The 19,774-nt window shown below is 52.9% G+C and overlaps 2 protein-coding genes across 3 annotated transcripts in view; one reads left to right on the top strand and one right to left on the bottom strand.

Annotated features, from left to right (window-relative positions):
* Rec114 (REC114 meiotic recombination protein) overlaps positions 1 to 5,865 on the bottom strand; it is a 176,344-nt gene extending 170,479 nt beyond the window's left edge. The window contains exon 1 of one of the 2 annotated variants that reach the window (XM_005316773.5): positions 5,404 to 5,861. The gene's annotated coding sequence lies outside the window, so the exon portion shown is untranslated. Of the gene's footprint in view, positions 1 to 5,403 lie in introns of both variants that reach the window. The other variant, XM_078049317.1, reaches the window with a different exon arrangement.
* The window catches only part of Hcn4 (hyperpolarization activated cyclic nucleotide gated potassium channel 4), a 46,458-nt gene continuing 32,215 nt past the window's right edge, over positions 5,532 to 19,774 (top strand). The window contains exon 1 of the mRNA XM_005316771.4: positions 5,532 to 7,468. Coding sequence (XP_005316828.2) covers positions 6,672 to 7,468 — 797 coding nt within the window. The 5' untranslated portion in view covers positions 5,532 to 6,671. The remainder of the gene's footprint in view (positions 7,469 to 19,774) is intronic.

The following is a 19,774-nucleotide window of genomic DNA, read 5'->3' on the forward strand; positions in this document are numbered from 1 at the left end:
ATGGGTAAATGATGGAACAATTAAAAGGAATGATGTGAAGTGAGACAGGGAGAAAATGTAGAGGAGCCGGGAAGGAGCAGAGGAGACAGCAAGGAAAGCAGTATGAACATGAGCTGCTCTCCCTGGGCAGAGGGAGAGCCCAGGGGTCCTGGGGGATCTTGAACCGAGTCTACTCTTTGGGCCACTCCGGGGTCCCTGGAAAAGTCTCATCTCCTAGCTGTCTTTACTCCCCTTCCTTCCACCCCCTGCCCTGCCCTGCCCCATTTACCAACCCTCTTCTTTCTCTTTCCCATTATGTCTCTTTCTTCCCTCCCTGATGCCTGCAGCCAAGGTTGTTGACCACCCCACCCCCAGCCCCAGTGGGAGCCCATCTGAGCCCACTTCAGCCTTGATCTATGGTGAATTCCAGACTTGGAGGCAGACTGTCTCTGGTACTTACTTCTTGGCAGCTGGGCTCAGCCAGCACCCCGGGAGCCTTCCCTCCCAGTGCCTTCCTTTCCAGCCTGGCTCCAAGTCCAGGTGGCCTAGACGTCCTGGAGCCCTGGCAGGACACAGAGACACAGTCCAGGCCTGGCTGAGCTGTCAGCACATCTTCTCCAGCTTTTCCTGGTTGGGAGTGGTGGTGGCATGAGATCCCACCCAGTGCCTTGGCAGAGTCCCCAGGGAACAGCCGGTGCACAGGATGGGGGAGAGTTGAGAGATCAAGAGCAACAGAGGCAGGGTTGGCTTGGAGATGAAAGGGCTTTGGGCTCTGCTGGACTCCGGATGCTCACAGGTGGGGTCCTGCACAGAGCCCGGGATGGAACAGAGGACAGTTCAATAGTTCCTGCTCCTAGATCCTAAAGAAACCAGGCAGAACTGAAAAGAAAGCAGATGGCAAGCCCAACGGGAAGCTGCATCTGTAGGGGCTCTCTTGTTCACTATCACCTTAAAGTGATTAGGAGGAGGGTGGGCATATGGGCTCTTGGTATTTTTTATAGGCTGTGTGTGGGGGGGAGGGGTGGGTGGGTGCTGGGGGGAGGAGAGGGATCAGAGGGACCCAATACAGTCCTATGGACTCAGCAGACTTTCTCTGAGAGGCAGCTTAAGCAACACCTTAGTGGTTCCCCAAATGGGACGTTGGCACCTAGCCCTACCCTTACCTTTGTTGACCCTTCTGAGAGAATGTCACAGGACTCATTTCTGCCAAGCTACTCCACTCATTGTTTCCACTGTAAACACACATACACACACAAACACACACACACACACACACACACACACACACACACACTTTATCTAGAAAACCCAGGTTACTATTTACCTCCTCCAAGAAGTCCACTCTGATCATACTTAGGAAATCCATTGTTCCTAGCTTCTGAACCACTTTCTCTGACCCTCAGTTATAAACCTCTGGGATGGCCTTCTTCCGTGTTAATCAGATCAGACACTGATAACCTAGGGCACCCCAGCTGCCAGCCATGTGTGTCTTATGCACAGGATTGGGTGCCCAAGGGTTTGGCCAAGGGTTTGGTTGATTTATTTTCCCTGTACGTCCATATCTGATGCAGCCTGACCCCCTGTGCTCTTTCCCATTTCCAGTAAAACCTGTAAGAATGAGGCTGATACCCGCTGTCTCTCTCAGATGCCTCATCTCCAAGTCAGGACTCCCGGCAGCAAGTCTGTATATCCCTGAGCCCTGTCTACCCTGCAGAGCACAGCTGCTTTAGAGCACAGCAGAAGGTGCACTGGGCAGGGCCACATCTACCATAAAAGATGAAGTTGCATCCATGTATGGACACCCAATCTCCCCAGCCTTCTCAAGGGTGTGGACTCTGGGTCAGTTCTCACTGATCCCACTTAGGCAGCTGCCTAAAGGGCTTGGGGACAGGGTAAGTATCTGTCCCAGAAAGAAGGTTTGCATTTCTGGAGACCCAGCCAGGGCTTACCAAGGATGGAGAACTGAGAGGAAATAGTCCTATATAATAAGACATCTCCTCTATGCCAACAGGAAATTGTTGTTGCTATTGTTTCGCTAGATGGAGGACTGAATTCAGGGGTGCTTTACTTCTGCCACTAAGTTACATCCTTTTTATTTTATTTTTTATTTTGAGACAGGGTCCTGCTAAGGTGCCCAAGCTGGCCTTGAATTTTCAACCCTCCTGCCTCAGCTTCCCGGGTCACTGGGATTATAGGCATGTATCACTGTGCCAGGCCCAACAACAATTTTTAGGATAAATATTGTAAACTAAATAGGATTCCAAAGGCCAAGTGTCTTCCCCTCCACTGGCTAATGCAAGTTTTATTCAACAGTTTTATCATTTCGTGTTTAATGAGAATTGGCTAATAATGAGATTGTATGCTAGGTGCATTCATTCTCTCACTTAGTCTTTACAATAACTTGTGAGGTAAATCATTAGTAAACCTATTTTACCTATAAGGAATACTGAGGCTTTCACAGGCAGCCAGTGACAGAGAAGAATTTCATTCCGTAGCTTTTGTTTTCCAGCATCGTGCTCTATTGTTTACAGCTGAGATGCACAGACTTTTGGAATTCACAGACCAAAAACATTTCAAAAATGATTTTTAGGAACAAACACAGAACCCTATGCCAACTTTTTATTTGGCCAAAGACATAACAAATATCATCTCCCAGCACCAGGATTTCATAAAAGGGCATTTTCACACAGAAAAATGTGGCAAGGATATAATCTCAGAATAGAGACAGCCTTCTAAGAAAGGACAGTTGGCAACCTCAAACTAAAATACCCTATACTGTTCTGTGTGTGTGTGTGTGTGTGTGTGTGTGTGTGTGTGTGTGTGTTTCATTTCAAGCAGGACTGGCCAAAATTTTGGCACTGCAGAGTAGTATGGGATCCACTGCACTATCCTGGAGCTGCTTCTTCAAGCAAGAAGAATGCCCTTGGGCTACAGGCAAGTAAACTTCTGGAATTTTCCCCCTATGCCCATCCAGGTCCCTACCAAATAAGGTCCGAGGTTGATATATATAATCAGCTACATGCCTACTCCATCTCTGCCAGGTCTTCTGAATTTCACTAACATTTAGAATCTTTTTCAGGGAAGGAAGCCCATCCTTCCTACCCGTCTTCTCTCTTAGATCCAGATCTTTTTTAGGTTTGCATTCCAGGAATACCCAGGTCTCCTGCTTATGCCCTAGTACCCCCACTGATGCTGAGAGCAGCAGGTCTACTCCTTATCCTAGTCCTAAATCAGGCCCTTCCCCTTGCTGGGGTCCATAGTTCCTCACAGCAGTTCAGTGGAATTCGAGGAACCAGAGCAGACCCCAGGTATTCTGGGAGTGAGCAATGGGAAGAGTATGGAATGTGGGAGCTCCATTCCCTCTCCATTCTTGGCTACCTCTATCAGCCATGCCAGACTCAGAACTACCCCTCCCTCATGTTTCTGTGCCTGTCTCATACTACCTGTGTGAACCATCTGGGCTATAGGGCAGAATCTGACCTATGAACTCTTGGTCAGAGCTCCAGCTCTACCATTTTCTTGCTATGGGCCTTTGGCAAGTTACTTGACCTCTCTGTGCCAATTTCATGTGGTTTAACAAATGAGATGTAAACTATAAAGTGTTGGACACACGTCTCTCACCAAATCTAACCCCTACCTCTAAGAAGTTCTCCCAACAAGCTCAGTGAGGTTTTCCTTCTCAAATCTCTCATGATTTCCTGTCCCTAGTTTTGTCCTTTATTCCTGAGCATTATTCTAGCTTCCTCACCACATGGAGCCCTCTCAGGGCAGGACTTTTAGTTCTTCCTTCTCCTCTATTCCCCAGATTGCTGGTATAACTACAGACATCCTCCATTAGCACTTTCAGAAAGAGGAGACAGGAGAGACTCAGTCTCAACAGGGGTCCCTATGGTCCCAATTTCTAATGGACATTTCTGAACCTGAAGTTTGTCTTAGATGGTTGTGAATAGGTGATGCTAGCCAAAGTGAGGATAGGTGAGGTGTCAAAGTGGAAGAATTAGGTGGCCTTGACCTCTATCCAGCCACTGGCAGCAGTTCCCAAAAGTTGTGTCTTGGCCATATCCTCCATCTTTTCCCAGAATTCCCTTCAATGACATTAGCTAACTTTCAGGGTTCCTTACACATTCTTAGAGTTGACACTTACTGATCTGCTCCCTATCCACCCTTGTGTTGGTGCCCAGGTGTCTCAGATGAATAGAACCTGTCTTATCCCTGGGGAGCTCTGTCCAGAAGGGACATGAACTGCATGTGCTGTGTCATTGGTATTCAGGTTGATGGGAGTTCATGGACCATGGGAATGGGGGACCCGAATATGATCAAGATTTGGGTGGTCAGGAAAGTGTTCCTTTCTGGAGGAGAAGATGCCCTGTCATGGGTAACTGGGGATCCTGTGTGGGCTGCCTTCCTGAATCTGGTTAGGGCACACTAGCACCCAGTGGACAAAGAAGTGAGCTAAACAAAGGTCTTTTCCCCCCTCGTGGCTTGTACACCAGGGCAGGCAGGGCTCTTAGCCAGTTAAGAATATTCCTTCTCAAGGAGACCCAAGGACATTCAAGGATTAGGCCTCCCAGCATCTGTGCAGAGAACTGTCAGAACAGAGCTGCTCAAAAGTAGAAATGCCAGCTACGGGTGATGTCACCACCCTAGTCATCCCCTCCCCCTTGGGAGGTCCTGTGGTCCAAGAACAGCCCCTGAAAGGCTGCACACTTCCCAACTCCCCTATCCTACCTCCAAAATTCCTGCCCTGAGGGTGGGGGGGGGAGGTGGTCACAGTAGGCTAAGAATTTGGATTGAGAAATCACTTAAGAAAAACTTCATGCTATTCTTCAGAGTTCGGGGATCTTTTAGCCTCCTTCCTGTCAGACTTGGTTGAGGATCCACTTCACTATGAACCAGACTGCAACCTTCCCTGGCTCACCCCTTTCTTCTAGTCCCAATCTATCCCCACTTCCCATTTCTGAGCTAATCTGGGTCTCAGACTGTCTCAGGGTGTTGGAGAGTAGAGCTTATACATTAAGCTGAGCTAGTGGGATTTGTCCTTAAGCCTGCAGCATGTAACACCGGGAGGGAGGACACCCAGCTGGATTCCTCGGCTGGCCTGAAGAGGGGGTAGCATACGGAGTGGGGGCTGTGCAGCTGCTTATGGGGGGTCTGGATGGAGTTGGAACTCCCCTAGGCTGGATCACATAGGTGATGTCTGGATGGAATGGGAACATAGCGAGAAAGTGATCCAAAGCCAGTCCCCTAGTGCCAGCTCACCACAGGAGCCCTTACACAAGCTGCGGGTTGCAGCCCGCTCATCTCGCAAAACCCCATCAGATCCTCCCGGGGAGAGGCGCGTGCGGGGGGTGGGGGGGGGTGGGGGATCCGGCCTTTGGATCCCGAGTTGGAGGCTGCTGCGGACGCATTTCCTCGAAGTCTTACCTCGAAGGGCTGGGTCCCACCCGCGCGCCCTGTGAGTGCCTTGCGAATTTCCCCTACACCCTTCTGGCTGGGCCGCCGGGAGGCTTCGCATGGGAAAGACCAGCGCGGGGTTCGCCCCCCGCTAGTGTCACTGGAAAACCCTGGGAGCCGCCCCGACGCAGCGCGTTTCCCGGAAACCCCCTCTCCAGGCTGGTTGCGGGAAGGCAGGAGCTCCGCATCCATACAACCGACACGCCTCCCCGGGGGAGGGTCGGAGACCCAGGCAAGAAGCAAAACGGACAGGGAAAGGAGAGCCCTGAGCTCGAAGGAGACTGGAAAACCCCGCCCCCGCCCCCAATCTTGAGGTGGGGATTTTGCAACAGAAGCCAAAGCTCTTACACTTGGCAGGGGGGCGGACCCAGCCCTTGGTCAAGGAGAGATAATTGAGGATGCGAGAGTAAAGACGCCTTCTAACCCGGTCTCTAAGGCCCAGAAAGGGTCCACCCCGCGCCCACGGCGGAGCCCGCCCCTGGCCCCCCTCCCGACCCCCCAGCCCGTGCGCCGCTGCCCCTTTAAGAAGCCCAGGTAGGCAGGCCCGGCTGCGGGAGCCGCTCCTATGGCAACCCGCGAGCTGCGGCGGCTTCATGAATATTCCGGGGCGCGGGAGCCCAAGAGCTGCCGGAGGGCGCTCCGGGGGAGGCGGCCGCTGATGTAAGCCCGGCGGGCCCCTGGGCTCCGCTCGGCTGCGGCGGGAGCCCCGAGACCGACCGGCCCAGCTCAGTCAAGGAGGCGAGGCTAGCTGGCGAGGCACCTGCCACAGAGCCCCGGCGGCGCGACAGACTGACAGCCCGCCAGCCCGCGGGACGCTTGCCGGGGAGGCGCGAGAGCAGTGCGCTCTGCGCTCTGGAGTGGTCCCTGGAGCACCGCGACCGCAGCACCGCTTCTGCCCGCGCCCATTGTTCCCCGCGGGGGCGGGGCGCCTGGAGCCGGGCCGCGCGCCGCGCCCCTGAACGCGGGAGGGAGGAATAGGGAGGGAGCGCGGGGTCCCCGCGCCCAGCCCGGCCTGGGAGGAGGCGCAGCGCGGCGAGCCGGGGGACCCGGAGCCGGACTGGGAGCCACCCCGTGGCGCGCAGCCTGCCCGAGTATGGGTTCCTGAGGCAGCCCCGCGCTGGCGGCGAAGGACGCGTCCCCACAGGCGGACTGACAGGCGGGCGGACCTGGAGCTAGTCCCCAGCTCCGCACCCGCACCCCTATCCCCGGCCGGGTCCCGGCTCCCGGCTCCCGGCACCATGGACAAGCTGCCGCCGTCCATGCGTAAGCGGCTCTACAGCCTCCCGCAGCAGGTGGGGGCCAAGGCGTGGATCATGGACGAGGAAGAGGACGCAGAGGAGGAGGGTGCTGGGGGCCGCCAAGATCCCAGCCGCAGGAGCATCCGACTGCGTCCCCTGCCCTCGCCCTCGCCCTCGCCCTCGTCCTCGGCAGCCGCGGGCAGCACGGAGTCTCGGGGTGCGGCCCTCGGGGCGGCGGACAACGAGGGGCCGGCCCGCAGCGCGGGCAAGTCCAGTACGAACGGAGACTGCAGGCGCTTCCGCGGGAGCCTGGCCTCGCTGGGCAGCCGGGGCGGCGGCAGTGGTGGAGTAGGGAGCGGCAGCAGTCATGGGCACCTGCATGACTCCGCGGAGGAGCGGCGGCTCATCGCGGAGGGCGACGCGTCCCCCGGCGAGGACAGGACGCCCCCAGGCCTGGCCGCCGAGCCCGAGCGCCCCGGCGCCGCGGCACAGCCCGCAGCCTCGCCACCGCCGCCCCAGCAGCCGCCTCAGCCGGCCTCCACCTCCGGCGAGCAGCCCTCCACAGACACTGCTATCAAAGTGGAGGGAGGCGCGGCCGCGAGCGACCAGATCCTCCCTGAGGCGGAGGTGCGCCTGGGCCAGGCCGGCTTCATGCAGCGCCAATTCGGGGCCATGCTTCAACCCGGGGTCAACAAATTCTCGCTGAGGATGTTCGGCAGCCAGAAAGCCGTGGAGCGCGAGCAGGAGAGGGTTAAGTCAGCCGGGTTTTGGATTATCCACCCCTACAGCGACTTCAGGTAAGATGCCCGGGTGGGTATCCTGGGTGCTTTGAGCGATCTCAGGCATGCTTCCTCTCCCACCCGTTGTCTCCCGGCCGGAGTTAACTTTCCCTCCTTGCTTTGGGAGCTCCAAGAAAAGCCAGGCGCCTCTAGACTCCCAGACACCCCCAGATCTCCTCCTTGAACCTCGCTGGGAACTTTTCTGTTCTCAGGCTCCTGTCTTGTCTCTTCTGGCTGGCATTGGAGAAGGCTGAAAAGGTGTTCTGAGCCTGGCCCAGCCTTGCCTGCAGCCAGGATAGGGCTCTGCCACCTTAAGCCACACATTCCACCTCCCCCCTCAAGGCTGCAGAGTCAAGGTGGCCATCCTAGAGGCGCTCCAGGTCATTTAGCCTGCAGAGCACGGCTGTGAAGGGAGACAGACTTCTTAGTAGCTGGGCCAGTTCCTTGGGTGCTGACTGCAGACATCAGTATCCTCCTGGCACCCTGGGAAACTGCAGCCAGGCCCCTGTATGACTGAGGTCACTGGGGTTTCAGGCCCAGGATGAAAGCCACCTACGTTTTCTCAACCCTAGGTTAATGCTCCTTGCTGAATGTTGGACCCAGAGCAGGCACCCTGGGCATCTGGCTTCCAGCCTGGTAGTGCAGAATGACCTTGCTTATAGTGGTCAGTGAAGATGCCTGGTGTCCTGACTGATGTGCAGCTGTCCTGTGACCCCAATCTGGTCCAGTGCCTCATCTCCACCAGAGTGGCCCAAGCTTTAGTAACTGCTAGATCTCTCATGTCAGTGTGGGTCTGCAGGCAAAAGGTGTGACTGCCAGTCAGGGAGAGGGACCCTGCCCCCTCCTGCATCACCTGAGTCAGATGCCACTGAACAGCCGATGCCAGCTGAGGCCTGTGGGACATATGTATGTAAGAGGGATTGTTGTTGCCTCTGGGGTTGGCATCAGGGATGGCCTTACTCAAGCCAAGGATGAGGTCTTCCATTGCCCCTCTGGACTTTCCTGACACACCAGGTTGAGATGACAGTCTGGGAAACAGTCATTCTTTTTAGCTGGGTTTCTCTCATTCTTCCTCTCTCTGGACCCTACCCCCTATTTATCTCTCTCGCTTAACTAGTCTTCTTGCTTGCCTATATAAATGAGCATTTTGCCAACCTAGAGCCCTCTTTGCAAACTCTAGGGAAACTGGATTTGTAATGAGAGCAAAGCCATTTTCCATCCAATGAGAGAGATTTCTCTGGTTGGGAATGACCAGTCAGACAACACCGGATGGCTTAAAATAGGTGGTGAATAGAGGCCCCTCTCTCACTCTTTTTTTTTTTTTTTTTTTTTTTGAGGGACTGCTCTTTCTTTTCTTTTTTTTTTCCCCCCTCAGGGGAAGGGTTGGTTACCGGGGATTGAACTCAGGGGCACTCAACCACTGAGCTATATCCTCAGCCCTATTTTGTATTTTATTTAGAGACAGGGTCCGAGTTGCTTTGTACCTTGCCCTTGTCATTGTGGAGGCTGACTTTGAACTGGCAAATATCCTATCTCAACCTCCCCAGCTGCTGGGATTACAGGTGTGTGCTGCTGTGCCCAGCTCTCTCTCTTTCTCTATCTCTTTTTTTTTTTCCCGAGGGACTGCTCTTTCTAACCCTAATATTCAGGCTTCCCAGAGGGCAAAGAAGCCAAGGGGCAGACTGAACAAAACTATAATCATCAAAATTGTGAGCAAATGCTTGACTCTCCCCCCAGAAGCTGTGTCTGGATTTCCAGTGCACAGTTCCTAAAGAGTGAAGTCCTCCTGGCCAGGACTGGGACTTGAAGATCCCAAGCTGAGCCAGGGAGGAGTGGGCAGGAACCATGTCTCCTCCATCCTCTGGGTGTTCTAAGCTTCTCCTCTGAATACCTCAGTAGTGGCAACAGACCATTTCTGTATCATCCACTTCAGATTTTTGAGGGGCCCTTCCCTCCTGTGCTCAACCCCTGCCTGCCTTTGTGGTAGGAAAGTTTCCTTTTAGAGTTCTTGTCACCAAGCTCATTGCCAACCACAGGCATGCTTAGCCTCCATCAACAAAAAGCACTAACTGGGGACCTTCTGGGCCCTGGGCCTTGCCCTGGTGGCCTCCCTTATCTGGGATGGGGAAGTGCTAGGACTGGGTAGATTTCATCCAAAGGAACTTCCCACTTTCCTGTTCTTACCTCTGCCCTTCCTGGTGCATCAGTCTGCAATCCCCCTGCTGTGGAACCTTCCACTTAACTGCAGGCTGCCTGGGACATGGAGTTGGGAGGAGGGTGGGTGACATAGGGAGAGATTGGATGCAACAGGACTGATAAATGGATAGTGAGAAAAAGGTTCAACTGGACTTTGAATTTGGGTTGGTGCAGCAAGCAACAGGGACTGGTGGCGAGAAGTGTGCTTCCCTATGTGCAGCCTTGTAGCTATGTGATGCTGGGTCTGGTGGGAAAAAGAAATCCAAGAAAGATCCTCTCTGTGTATGCATGTCTAGAGGGGTGGTGGTCATACCTCTCCTGACTCTAGGCCAAAATAACTAGCCTCATCTTCAGGTCAAAGAGGCAAGGGCCTGGCTAAGTTGCCTAAGCTTAGAGAACTCGTCACACAAGCCAGACTAATCTACTCCCACCTTAGTCAGCACCCAAGCATTGGTTCCTAGAGTTTCAGCCACCAGCATTGGGCCCTGTATGGAACCAATCATCATTGCTCTCCTCCAGTTTCACCAGAGTTTCTACAAGCATTGCCCAGGCCAGTTGAGGATTTATTCATCATTTTGATGGGCAGGAAGCATTGATCCAGCAGAATTGGTTTAATAAAGAATCGCCAGCAGACCATGATAGATTGAGTTTGTGGTTTAGAGTTCAGAGCTGGCTGTGATGGGCTGCTTCTGGCATCTGTCCTGGGGGAGGAAGACTGGATGCCTTTTCCAGGGCTGGAGTGGACTTGCTATGAGGGACCACCATAACCTGGGCTGTGACTAGTAGTAAGCTTTTCTTGACTACCTCTGCTTCTTGTCACCCCCAACACTGTGTCCTACCTACCCACATGGCTCCTCCAGTCTACAAGGACTTTGCCCTCCCCTCCCCTTCTGTTCCCCATTTGCCTTCTGAAACTTATATTTATGGTTAAGGGAAGAGGCCAGCACATGACAATCCCTGAGAACATCTCCCCCCAGGCTTCTGCCTAAGGCTGGCGTGGCTCCTTGGTCCCAAATGGATCCTTCCTTCCCCAGGTGCCATGTCCCAGAAGGCAAGGCTTGGTGGTGGGAACTTGAAACAAGTAAAGTGTAGTGTCTAGATAATTTGTTTTTCCAAGAAGGGGGGAGGGGAGAAAGGGAGTGGGGACAGCAAGGGAAGGTGTAGCTGGTTTTGTTCCCAGAGGCTGGTGAGCCTTTAAGCGTTGGACTCCAGGGTTGGCCTGGGTGTATGAACCTAATTATCTGTCTAAGTGGGTGTCTTGGGGGCTGTGAGGGTGAATGTGGAGGCCAGCAGGGAAGTCCCTAGACAAGATGTCAGTTCTGGGACTTCTGCTGTGCCCTCAAATCTAGCTCAGCCTTGAGAATGGGGGTAGGCAGAAGCTTGGCTTTTCTCATTCCCCTGCCTCTACTCTCTCTTGGCCTGAGCCTCCTAAAGCTGTGAGCAAGGGAAGGGAGAGGAAGGAAGGGCCTAAAGTATTTTTACCTTGGGGCAAAAACAGCTGGGCTCTGAAATCATGGACACTGGTACAATGGCCTAGCAGGTCCTAGGTATTGTCCTGACTTCCTGCTGCTGGTCCTGGAATACACTTATTGTCACTGCTTATCTCACATCACCTCTTAGCCCTGTCTGCCAAGAGGCCCTGCTTGAGTTAGGAGCCTTCTTTGAGCCTCAGTTTTCACACATAGAAAATGGCAAGTTCTGTTGCCTTTCCCTATGCCGATGGTGAGTACTACCTGGAGGTAAGAAGTCATAGTGAGCTGCCCGAAGACCAGGATGCTGTTGTGAGCCACACCTCCCCTGACCACACTGCTTTTTTCTCCTGGTCCTAGGCATAGCTGTGGTGGTACAGTGGGCAACTGGTTCTCTAGCTGTGGAGCATGGCCACCTCACAAGACTGGGGCTGGTGAAGCTCAGGACTTGGTGCTCCCAAAAGGCCTGGTGCACAGAAACAGGCTGAAACCGAGAGCCAGGACCCTCAGACAAGCTGGGTAGAGAGGCCTGGTTGTCTCTGTGGCCAGGCTCCAGTACCCCGGTCTGGCGGCAGCATGTGGGACTAAGGGCTGTCTTCTCCCCTGCCTGGCCTTGTCCCTTAGTACCTCAGTGCTATGGCCGCAGACCTTTAGCCTGTCAGGTAGCCTACTTTGCATAGGGAGCTCCCTACAGTATTGGTTTGTCTGCCTATCCATCTTCCCTCTTCTCCCAGGCTTTAAGGCATTCCTATTGTGACCACACCTCCCTGACCATACTGCTTGGGTCACTCTGGCCACCATCTTCTGTCCCTCACTGGCCACCTCATTGCGTTTGGTTGAAGCTCTGTTTGTTATGATGCTGCTTCTCGCTGTAGCGTCCTCCAAATCACCCGAGGATTTTGTTGAAATACAGACTCTGATTTCAGTAGGTCAGGGTTGGGATCTGAGACTCTGCACGCCTGATAAGCTCCCACTGATAAGCTCCTAAGTGGTGCTGCTGCCGCCACTGCCCCAACTAGGACCAGTACCAGGCTTAAAGTACTGAGTTTACACCTCCCGTGCTTTTTCTGTACTTGGCCTGAGTCCCCTGAGGGCAGATCCTATGTCTTCTCCCTTTGGTTTCAGAGCCCTGGGCCTCCAGCACCAAGCTCAGAGTGGTGGGTGAGTGCTGTGACCTGGGTGCAGCCAAGCCGCAGAGGTCTGCTAGCAAACTCGGGGATGTGAGATTCAGTCTGCTTCTCTTCCCTTCCTGCACTGCTGTGTGAACCCTGCTGGCCCCGGATGCTGGTTTCTGGAGTAGGGGTGAGCAGGGAAAGCCATGTGGCATCAGGATGCTTGTTAATTTATCTCATGTCACCACTTTCTCAGCTTCTGTCCCATCCAGTGGACCAGAGGGCTTGTCCTGCTTGGGGGAGAAGGGGCAGGTCATATGGTGACTGCTGTGCTGCAGTGAGATTCCCAGAAAGGAACATATGTTATCTGTAAGAGAGTCCCGAGGTGACAGAGCAGGGGAGCGGGTATGAGATGGCTCTGATAGTGGCCAGTTGGGAGGAAGACAGAGGCATTTGGGAACAGCAGCTGCCTTAGCACTTTGAGCAGGGGCTTGGCCCCAATCTTATGTGTTCTTCTTCTGTCCCAGAGTCTGCCCAGCAGCCTCTCCTGTGGGCTGGGCTTGCCTGTCACTTCTCCCTGCCCCCTCCTACCTGGAAGGCACCAGTCTCCATTCAGATGATGGGGCTGACAAGTGTCATAGCAGCCCAAGTGGCCCTTGTGCCGGCCACAAGACTGGCAACCGTGAGGGAATTCACCCAGATCTGAAGGTCCTGGCCCAGGCCCTCTAGGGGCTTGTCATATAACTAAAGAGGCAGCAGCTCCAGCTTGGCTCAAGGGCTCTTACAAAGCCGCTACTGCCAGTTTCTAATTAATAGAAGGGCCACTGAGGCCAGCCAGGCAGTCCTGCTCCAGTCCAGGGGATGCTGAAGAATCCATACTTTCCAGCCAGAGAGGGCCATGGAAGGGCAGGGGCATTGTCTTGGCTTCAAAGAGGATGTTTTCTGCCAGCCAGGCATCTTTACTGAAAAAGCATTTCTATGGCCCTGGAAATCTGTGGTCCCAAGGGCCAGGAAGCCACTTGGAAACACTCTCTACTATCAGCACCACTCAGAACTGAGGCGGGAGGTGAGCTCCATCACTGAGGTGCTCAAGGTAAGACCCAGAGAAGTACCGAGATCAGAGCTTGCCAGACAGCATCCTGTGGGCCAAATACCCCAAACCCAGAGACGCTGTGTTTGGCCAGCATAACACATTAGCAAATCTGAGCCAGCGTTTTAAAAGGGAAAGATGTAGGGGCTGGAGTTGTAGCTCAGTGGTAGAGCGCTTGCCTAGCATATATGAGGCACTGGGTTCCATCCTCAGCACTGTATATAAATAAATAAATAAATGTCCATCAACAACTAAAAATATATATTTAAAAGGGGAAAAGAGGCAATATAAAAATATGGTTTGGGGGCTTCTTTTGAAAAAACTAGAAACTCTTGATGGCTCTGGCCTCACATTCCCACACCACAGCTAGCATCTCGGGGAGACTAGAGGCTGTTCCCTTTAAACTGGCTTTTGCTGTCCAGTTTGCCCACAGATCCCAGTTGTCCCTAATGTATCTGTTTGTCTTACTCCCAGCTGTGTCACCTGGTCACCTGAACCCTGCAGGTTTCTGAATGTGTAGTCCTCCACTTGAGGTTCACAGACCGTAGCCACTAACCACGGGGCACCTGCCATGGGCTGGCAGTTTCACATCTCTTGCTTATCACTCTTCACAGTGGCCCCCCTAGTAGTTTTATTGTCCTCAATTTATAGATAAGGCTCTGATGGGGATGGAGGAGAGATTGCCTCAAATTATACCACTGTGAAGTACCAGAACTGGAATTTGACCCTGGTCTCTCGGACTCTGAACTCATATTTGTCTTTCCTTTTCTCCCTTCCTCTCTCTTCTTCTCACTCTCTCCTCCTCTTTTTCTTTTGTAACTTTTTTTTTTAAAAAAGTGTAATTACATGACTAGATCAAGAGAATATTCTCCTGAGAATTAAAACATTGAGAAGGGACTCAGCAAGGGGGTGGTGGTAGGAATAGGAAATAGATCAGGTCTCAGAATCCCAGATCTGGAGAGGCTGTAGCAAGCCCTGGCCTAGAGACCTTCTTGTATAGAGAGCGGGCAGAAAAACAGAGAGGGATAGTGACTGGCCCAAGGTCACAGAGGAAGTCTAGTCAAAAACAAAATCAGAACCAGTTGGTTACATCATGTGTCTACAAAGATCTTAAAGTTTAGGTTTCTTCCTGTCTTCCCACTTGGAGGGTTTTCAGAGAAGGCTTTTCGTGATTGGTTTTGTCACTTGAAGCTTCTTATCATTCCAGCCTCACACCTATTTTTCTGGACTAATAGTATTTTCAGGGTCCCATCATAATTTAGGTTTGGGCTGGGTATGTATGTTGCTCAATGATAGAGCACATGCTTAGCACATGGAAGCCCTGGGTTCAGTCCTAGCACTGTAATAATAATAATAATAATAATAATAATAATAATAATAATATCATCATCATCACATGATAAGGGAATCTTTCCATATCTGAAGATGTGGAGTCTGGGGACTGAGCCATGCTGCTTGAAACCCTAGTCCGATGGCTGCCACTCCTGGGTTTGTAAGCCAGGATGACTGCCAACCTGCTCCTTCCTTGGCAGGTCCTAACTTCTGTGGAGCCCATTTTGGTTTTTGAAGTGTATTTGGGTACCACCAATGCTCCTATTCCTGGATGAGAATGATCGTGGCTCAGAAGGGAGGGGGACAGTAGTATCTGTGTTCTGTCCGCCAGAGAAATAGATGGTCACTTTGTCTATTCATTATATCCTTCAGAGAAGTGAGGATAATTGGTTGGTGGATTAGGACTCAGCATGTGACCAGACCATGGTCAAAGTTCAGTCTCTAATGAAGATGAGGTTCAGTGTGTAACCAAGATCGGGACTCAATCTGAGAACATGGATTGGGCTCAGGCTGTGACCAGGGTCAGGGCTTAGTCTGTGACTAGGGTCAGGACTCAGCTAATGACCAGGATCAGGGTCAGTCACGACTAAGGTCAGGGCTCAGTCTGTGACCAAGATAAGGTCCTGGTCCAGGGTCAGGGACTGAAGTCCTTGAACAAATCCTTTGAACCAATCTCAGTGCCCTCCCTGAGACCCCAGGGTCTGGGGCAGGTGGGTTTATTGCCTCTATCCTACCCAGGGCCCACCCCTTCAGGAAGCCCTCCCTGCATTCCCTGAGCTTCCATACCCCATGGTATGTGAGCCAGCCACCTCTGCTTCTCTCTAGGAGGTAAAGTACAAATTATAAATAAACAACAGTGCCCCTGCTGCTGCCCATGCGGGAACCACCAAATCCCACACGTGACCACTCCCCGCCCCACTCTGCTTTCTCATTGTTGGGTCTGGTGTCTGGTATTCCCAGCCAGGCAGCACACTCAAGGCGCCTGCAGAGCAGTGCTCAGGGCTGGGGACACGAGGCGTACACGGCTCAATAGAGGGACTCCCTTGGCCCGGCTGCACCCCCAGCTCTGGGCTACCACAAATTACAGAGCAAGCAGCAGGGCCTCCAGGTCTGATCACGGCAGCTGCGGGGGCCTGATAATTGGCTGCTGATGATTTTGTGTCTGTCTAAGCATTTACCCATGTGGGTGGAAGTGTTATGTCTGTGTGAACGAGGCTTTCAGAAATTAATACGTAATGGGACTGACTTAAGCATTGTTTTCTGGGCTTGGAGAGGGGCAAGCAAAGGGGGTCATGCCCCAGGAAACCCTATAGTCCATTCTCACACTGTGTCTGTGATGGGGAAGGGGGACTCACAACAAAGAGGAGGATAGGGTTTCATCTCCTCTTGAGGTACCCAGGTCTAGTCTGGGGGAGTATAGACAAGTATAGTCCTGTGTGAATTGATAGTTAGGGGAGGCTTCCTGGAGGAGGTGGATCTGGGCTGGATCTGAAGGAGAGAGAATCATTCTACACACTTTCTGGAAAGCAGGTGTCTGAGAGCTTGAGCTAAGAAGCCACTTAGTTGGGGAGGATGTTGGCAGACACCGAGGGCAAGTTACTCTGAACCATCTCTCCTTAAGTTCTGTCCTTCACCCTGAGGGTTCTGTGTCCATAGCCTGGTCTCTGTGCCATGCTGCCTGAGCACCTTAGTCTTTGCAGCCTAGGGGAGCTCTCAGGCCGCAGTCCCAGGTGTGCAGCCCTGGAGAAGACTCCTTTCTCTTGCCCTACTAGGCCTGGGAGGCAGGTGTTGCTGCTGCCTTAGTGTCACTGAGCATGTGGCCAAGAGCCCAGAAGTAATTACCCTGTGGTTCCCATTGAAGGCTGGAGCAGCCCCTATCAATGATTAACATGAATCCCAGTCACTGGAGTATCCAGCCACAGGCTTTTCCCACCTACAGTTTGTCAGAGGACATGAGGCATCTGTTCCCTTCCCCGGGGACAGGAAGGACCCTCAGTCACACAGATCTCATAGATATCATTAGAAGGTCCAGCAGAAAAGCCTCTGCAGACAGGCCATCTTGTTGCAGCCCAGAGGCTGGTCCACCTGGAGCCCTGGGGCCTCCCATCCTGAACTGGCCTAGCTTGTGATGACCCCCTCCCACTCTAGAGTTTGCCCCTCTGACCCTCATCCTGTTCTGCCTGGTGACTTCAGCAAACTCCTTTCCTCTCTCCATGTCCAGGGTCAGGGCTCAGTCTGAGGCTGAGAAGAGAGCAGAGCTAATTGGACAAATAGGTATTGAACCCGTAATCCTGACCCCATTAGTGCAAATTGAGCTGGCAGGGCAGGGACAGTGCTGCCGGCCAGTAGAGCTGATGAGAATCTCCTTCCTCTTCCTGGGGATTCTGCTGAAGCCCAGCCAGGCATGACCCTGGAGCTACACAGCCTCCATAGTCCTGGAGCAGATGGGGGATCCCTTACCTACGGGCATCTTACTGCTGAGGTTTTGGGAACCTCAGGTGGGGTCTCCTTGGTCGTGTAGTTACACACCCAGCTGCCCAATTGTAGCATGGCCCCTGTAGAGTGGTGGTTATTCTTTATTCCCTGGACATCCTATCCAAGGACTGACACACAGGGACCTAATGAAAACAAGCTGAAATGTTGCACTTCTTCAAAGAGCCCCAACTATGCCCTCCCTGCTCCTAGGGGTCAATTCCTAGCGGCTCTTGAAGCTTAGACCTCAGAAGAGTTCAGTGTTGAGCACCCATGGAGACCCCAAGTCATACTGGAAAGTGTGTTTGGAGGATCCCTGTGAGACACGTCAGCAGGACTGTCCACTCTGGGTTGGCAGAAGAAAGAAACTAAAAAGGCTGTCTCTCCTGCCCCAGAGGCTCTGGGGAGGCAGCTTCTGGGGATAGGGCCGAGAGGACAGCCCTGTGAATCAGAAGCCAATCATGTGGGCTTAGTTGTACCTTGCTTTCCCCAGCTGAAAACGGGACTGAAGAGGGGCTGGGTTTTAGCAAGATCTCAAAGCCTAAATTGGCGATTCCTGCAGAGTTCCCTGGGGGCTTTATATAATCATGGTGCCTGGGCCTCCCCAAGTTAGGCTTGGCAGGTACAATTTTGGAAAGCACCCCAGGTGATTCTGTTTCCGTCACTTTGGGAGCCCACGAACTGGGGCATCCCTATGGCCCTTTCTGTGTTAACAGTCTGCAGTTTTCTGATGGCTCCGTGGGCTTCCGCCCTTCAGTGGCTCCCCAGAGCTGGGTGTAAAATCCTGACTTCTGGGCCCAGCATCCAAGCCCATTGGTGATAGGCCCACCTCTCCAGGGAGCTGTCCCCCTTTCTTCCAGACAGGTGGTTAGGAATCAGAATCACAAAAATGTGGGGCCGGGCGGGACCTCAGGGAACAAGGCCCTTGCTCAGCTTCTTTGTTAGACTGTGTTTTCCTGGAGAGAAGGCACAGAGACCCACCCAGCTTCATGTCTTTGGAGCCCATACACTCCCTGGGGATCTTTATTGCTTGACCTGCCCTCAACCCCATCTCAGAAGAAGGGGGGTTATGTATAGCAGTATTTAGCTCCCCTTTATGGGGCAGCCCTCCCATAGCTTCCTCATCGGCCCTTCCATGACCAGTGCTGACTGGCCTTAGGACATTCTGCCCCAAATCCATCCCCAAGCCGTATGTTGCAACGCAAGCCTGCTTCCTCCTTCACACTGGTGCACTGTGGCACCTTCCAGCGTGAGCAGGTGAGCTCTCCTACCTCATTACCCCAGAGATTGTGCTCACGTGCTACTTCACAACAATATCTATTTTTGTTCCATTCTCCTGAGTGGTAGAACAGGAGGTTCCCGGGGGGAGTGGTGTTTGAGTCGTCTTTGAGTCTTGTAAGCTGAGCTGAGAAGTTCTCCAACTGCTTGTCCTCTCCCCAGTTTTCCCCAGATGGTCTTGTCAGCTGGGCAAAGCACAGAAGAGTTAGGCTATTAGCTTGAGGGAACACAGCATCTTGGCAGCCTGGAGCATTATAGAGCAGAGCAGATGTCCCCTGCTGTGCAGTTTGAGAATGTGTGCTCTCTCTCGCACACGTACACATGCAATAGTGTGAGTCTGTGTGTGCACAGACTTAGGGACTCCAGAGGTCTCGGTCCATCAGAGAAATGATGGATTGTTACCTTGAACTGTTCCTTTGGCCAGCTGTGCTGTCAGGATGGTGCAGCTACAATCTTTTCCTTAAGGAATTCTCTTCTACAACTTTCAGGGCTTTTCATGGTCCCCAGAAGAGTCCTGACTTTTTAGTCTGGTGTTCAGAATGCCCTCCATCTTCTCCTCAGACCCATGTCAGACTGGTGGGGGAGTCTGAGTTCTCTGAGGTGCTTCCTTCCCTTAGCAGCTTCCACCCACTCAGCTGCCCCGGCTGGCCTCTAGCCTCTACACTGAGGACTCATGGAATCTTGTGTGTCTTTAGACACCACTCTACAGGGGCCATCATAGAGGTCCATTCTCTCTAGAACCAGTAGGGAATCTAAGAGCCAAGACTTGTTCAAGGTCACATAGCAAGTTAGTCCCCATCAGAGACTCCTTCCATTGTGTGGCAAGGGCCTCGAGCCACAGTGCCGACCTTCCTGACCCATCGACACCCCGGCCCCACTCCATCTCTGAGGCTTTGGTAAACAGCAGACCATGTTCCTGCATCCATATCCTAAAGCCTGGCTGAATTTCTCCTCTGGTTGTCCCCAGCCTATGGCCAGACAAGCTCCTCATCTCATTCCCCAGCTTAGGACCCGGTCTCTCATGGAGCTGGCCTGAGTCCTCACTCCTTTGGAGTGGGTCTGCCCTTCCCCAAGACAGGGCTGCTTGAAGTGGGGTCAGTCCATCTCTCTCAGAATTCTCATAACCCTCAGTCCGAGCCCTGCATTTTAGTGGTCACAAAAATAACTATGATGATGATGATAATGGCTAAATATATCAAGTATTTATGCTGTAGAGTGTGTTAGAAATACCATCTTGTTTCATTCTGCCAGAGTCCTGGGACATGGGCATTAATGGTCTCATTTTGCACATGAGAAAATGGGCTTGGAGAGGTTAAGTGACTTGCCCAGGGATGCACAGAGGTGGCCAAACCCTGGAGCAGCCTTGTCATCACTG

This window comes from Ictidomys tridecemlineatus, chromosome 5, assembly GCF_052094955.1.
Source record: "Ictidomys tridecemlineatus isolate mIctTri1 chromosome 5, mIctTri1.hap1, whole genome shotgun sequence".
NCBI lineage: Eukaryota > Metazoa > Chordata > Mammalia > Rodentia > Sciuridae > Ictidomys > Ictidomys tridecemlineatus.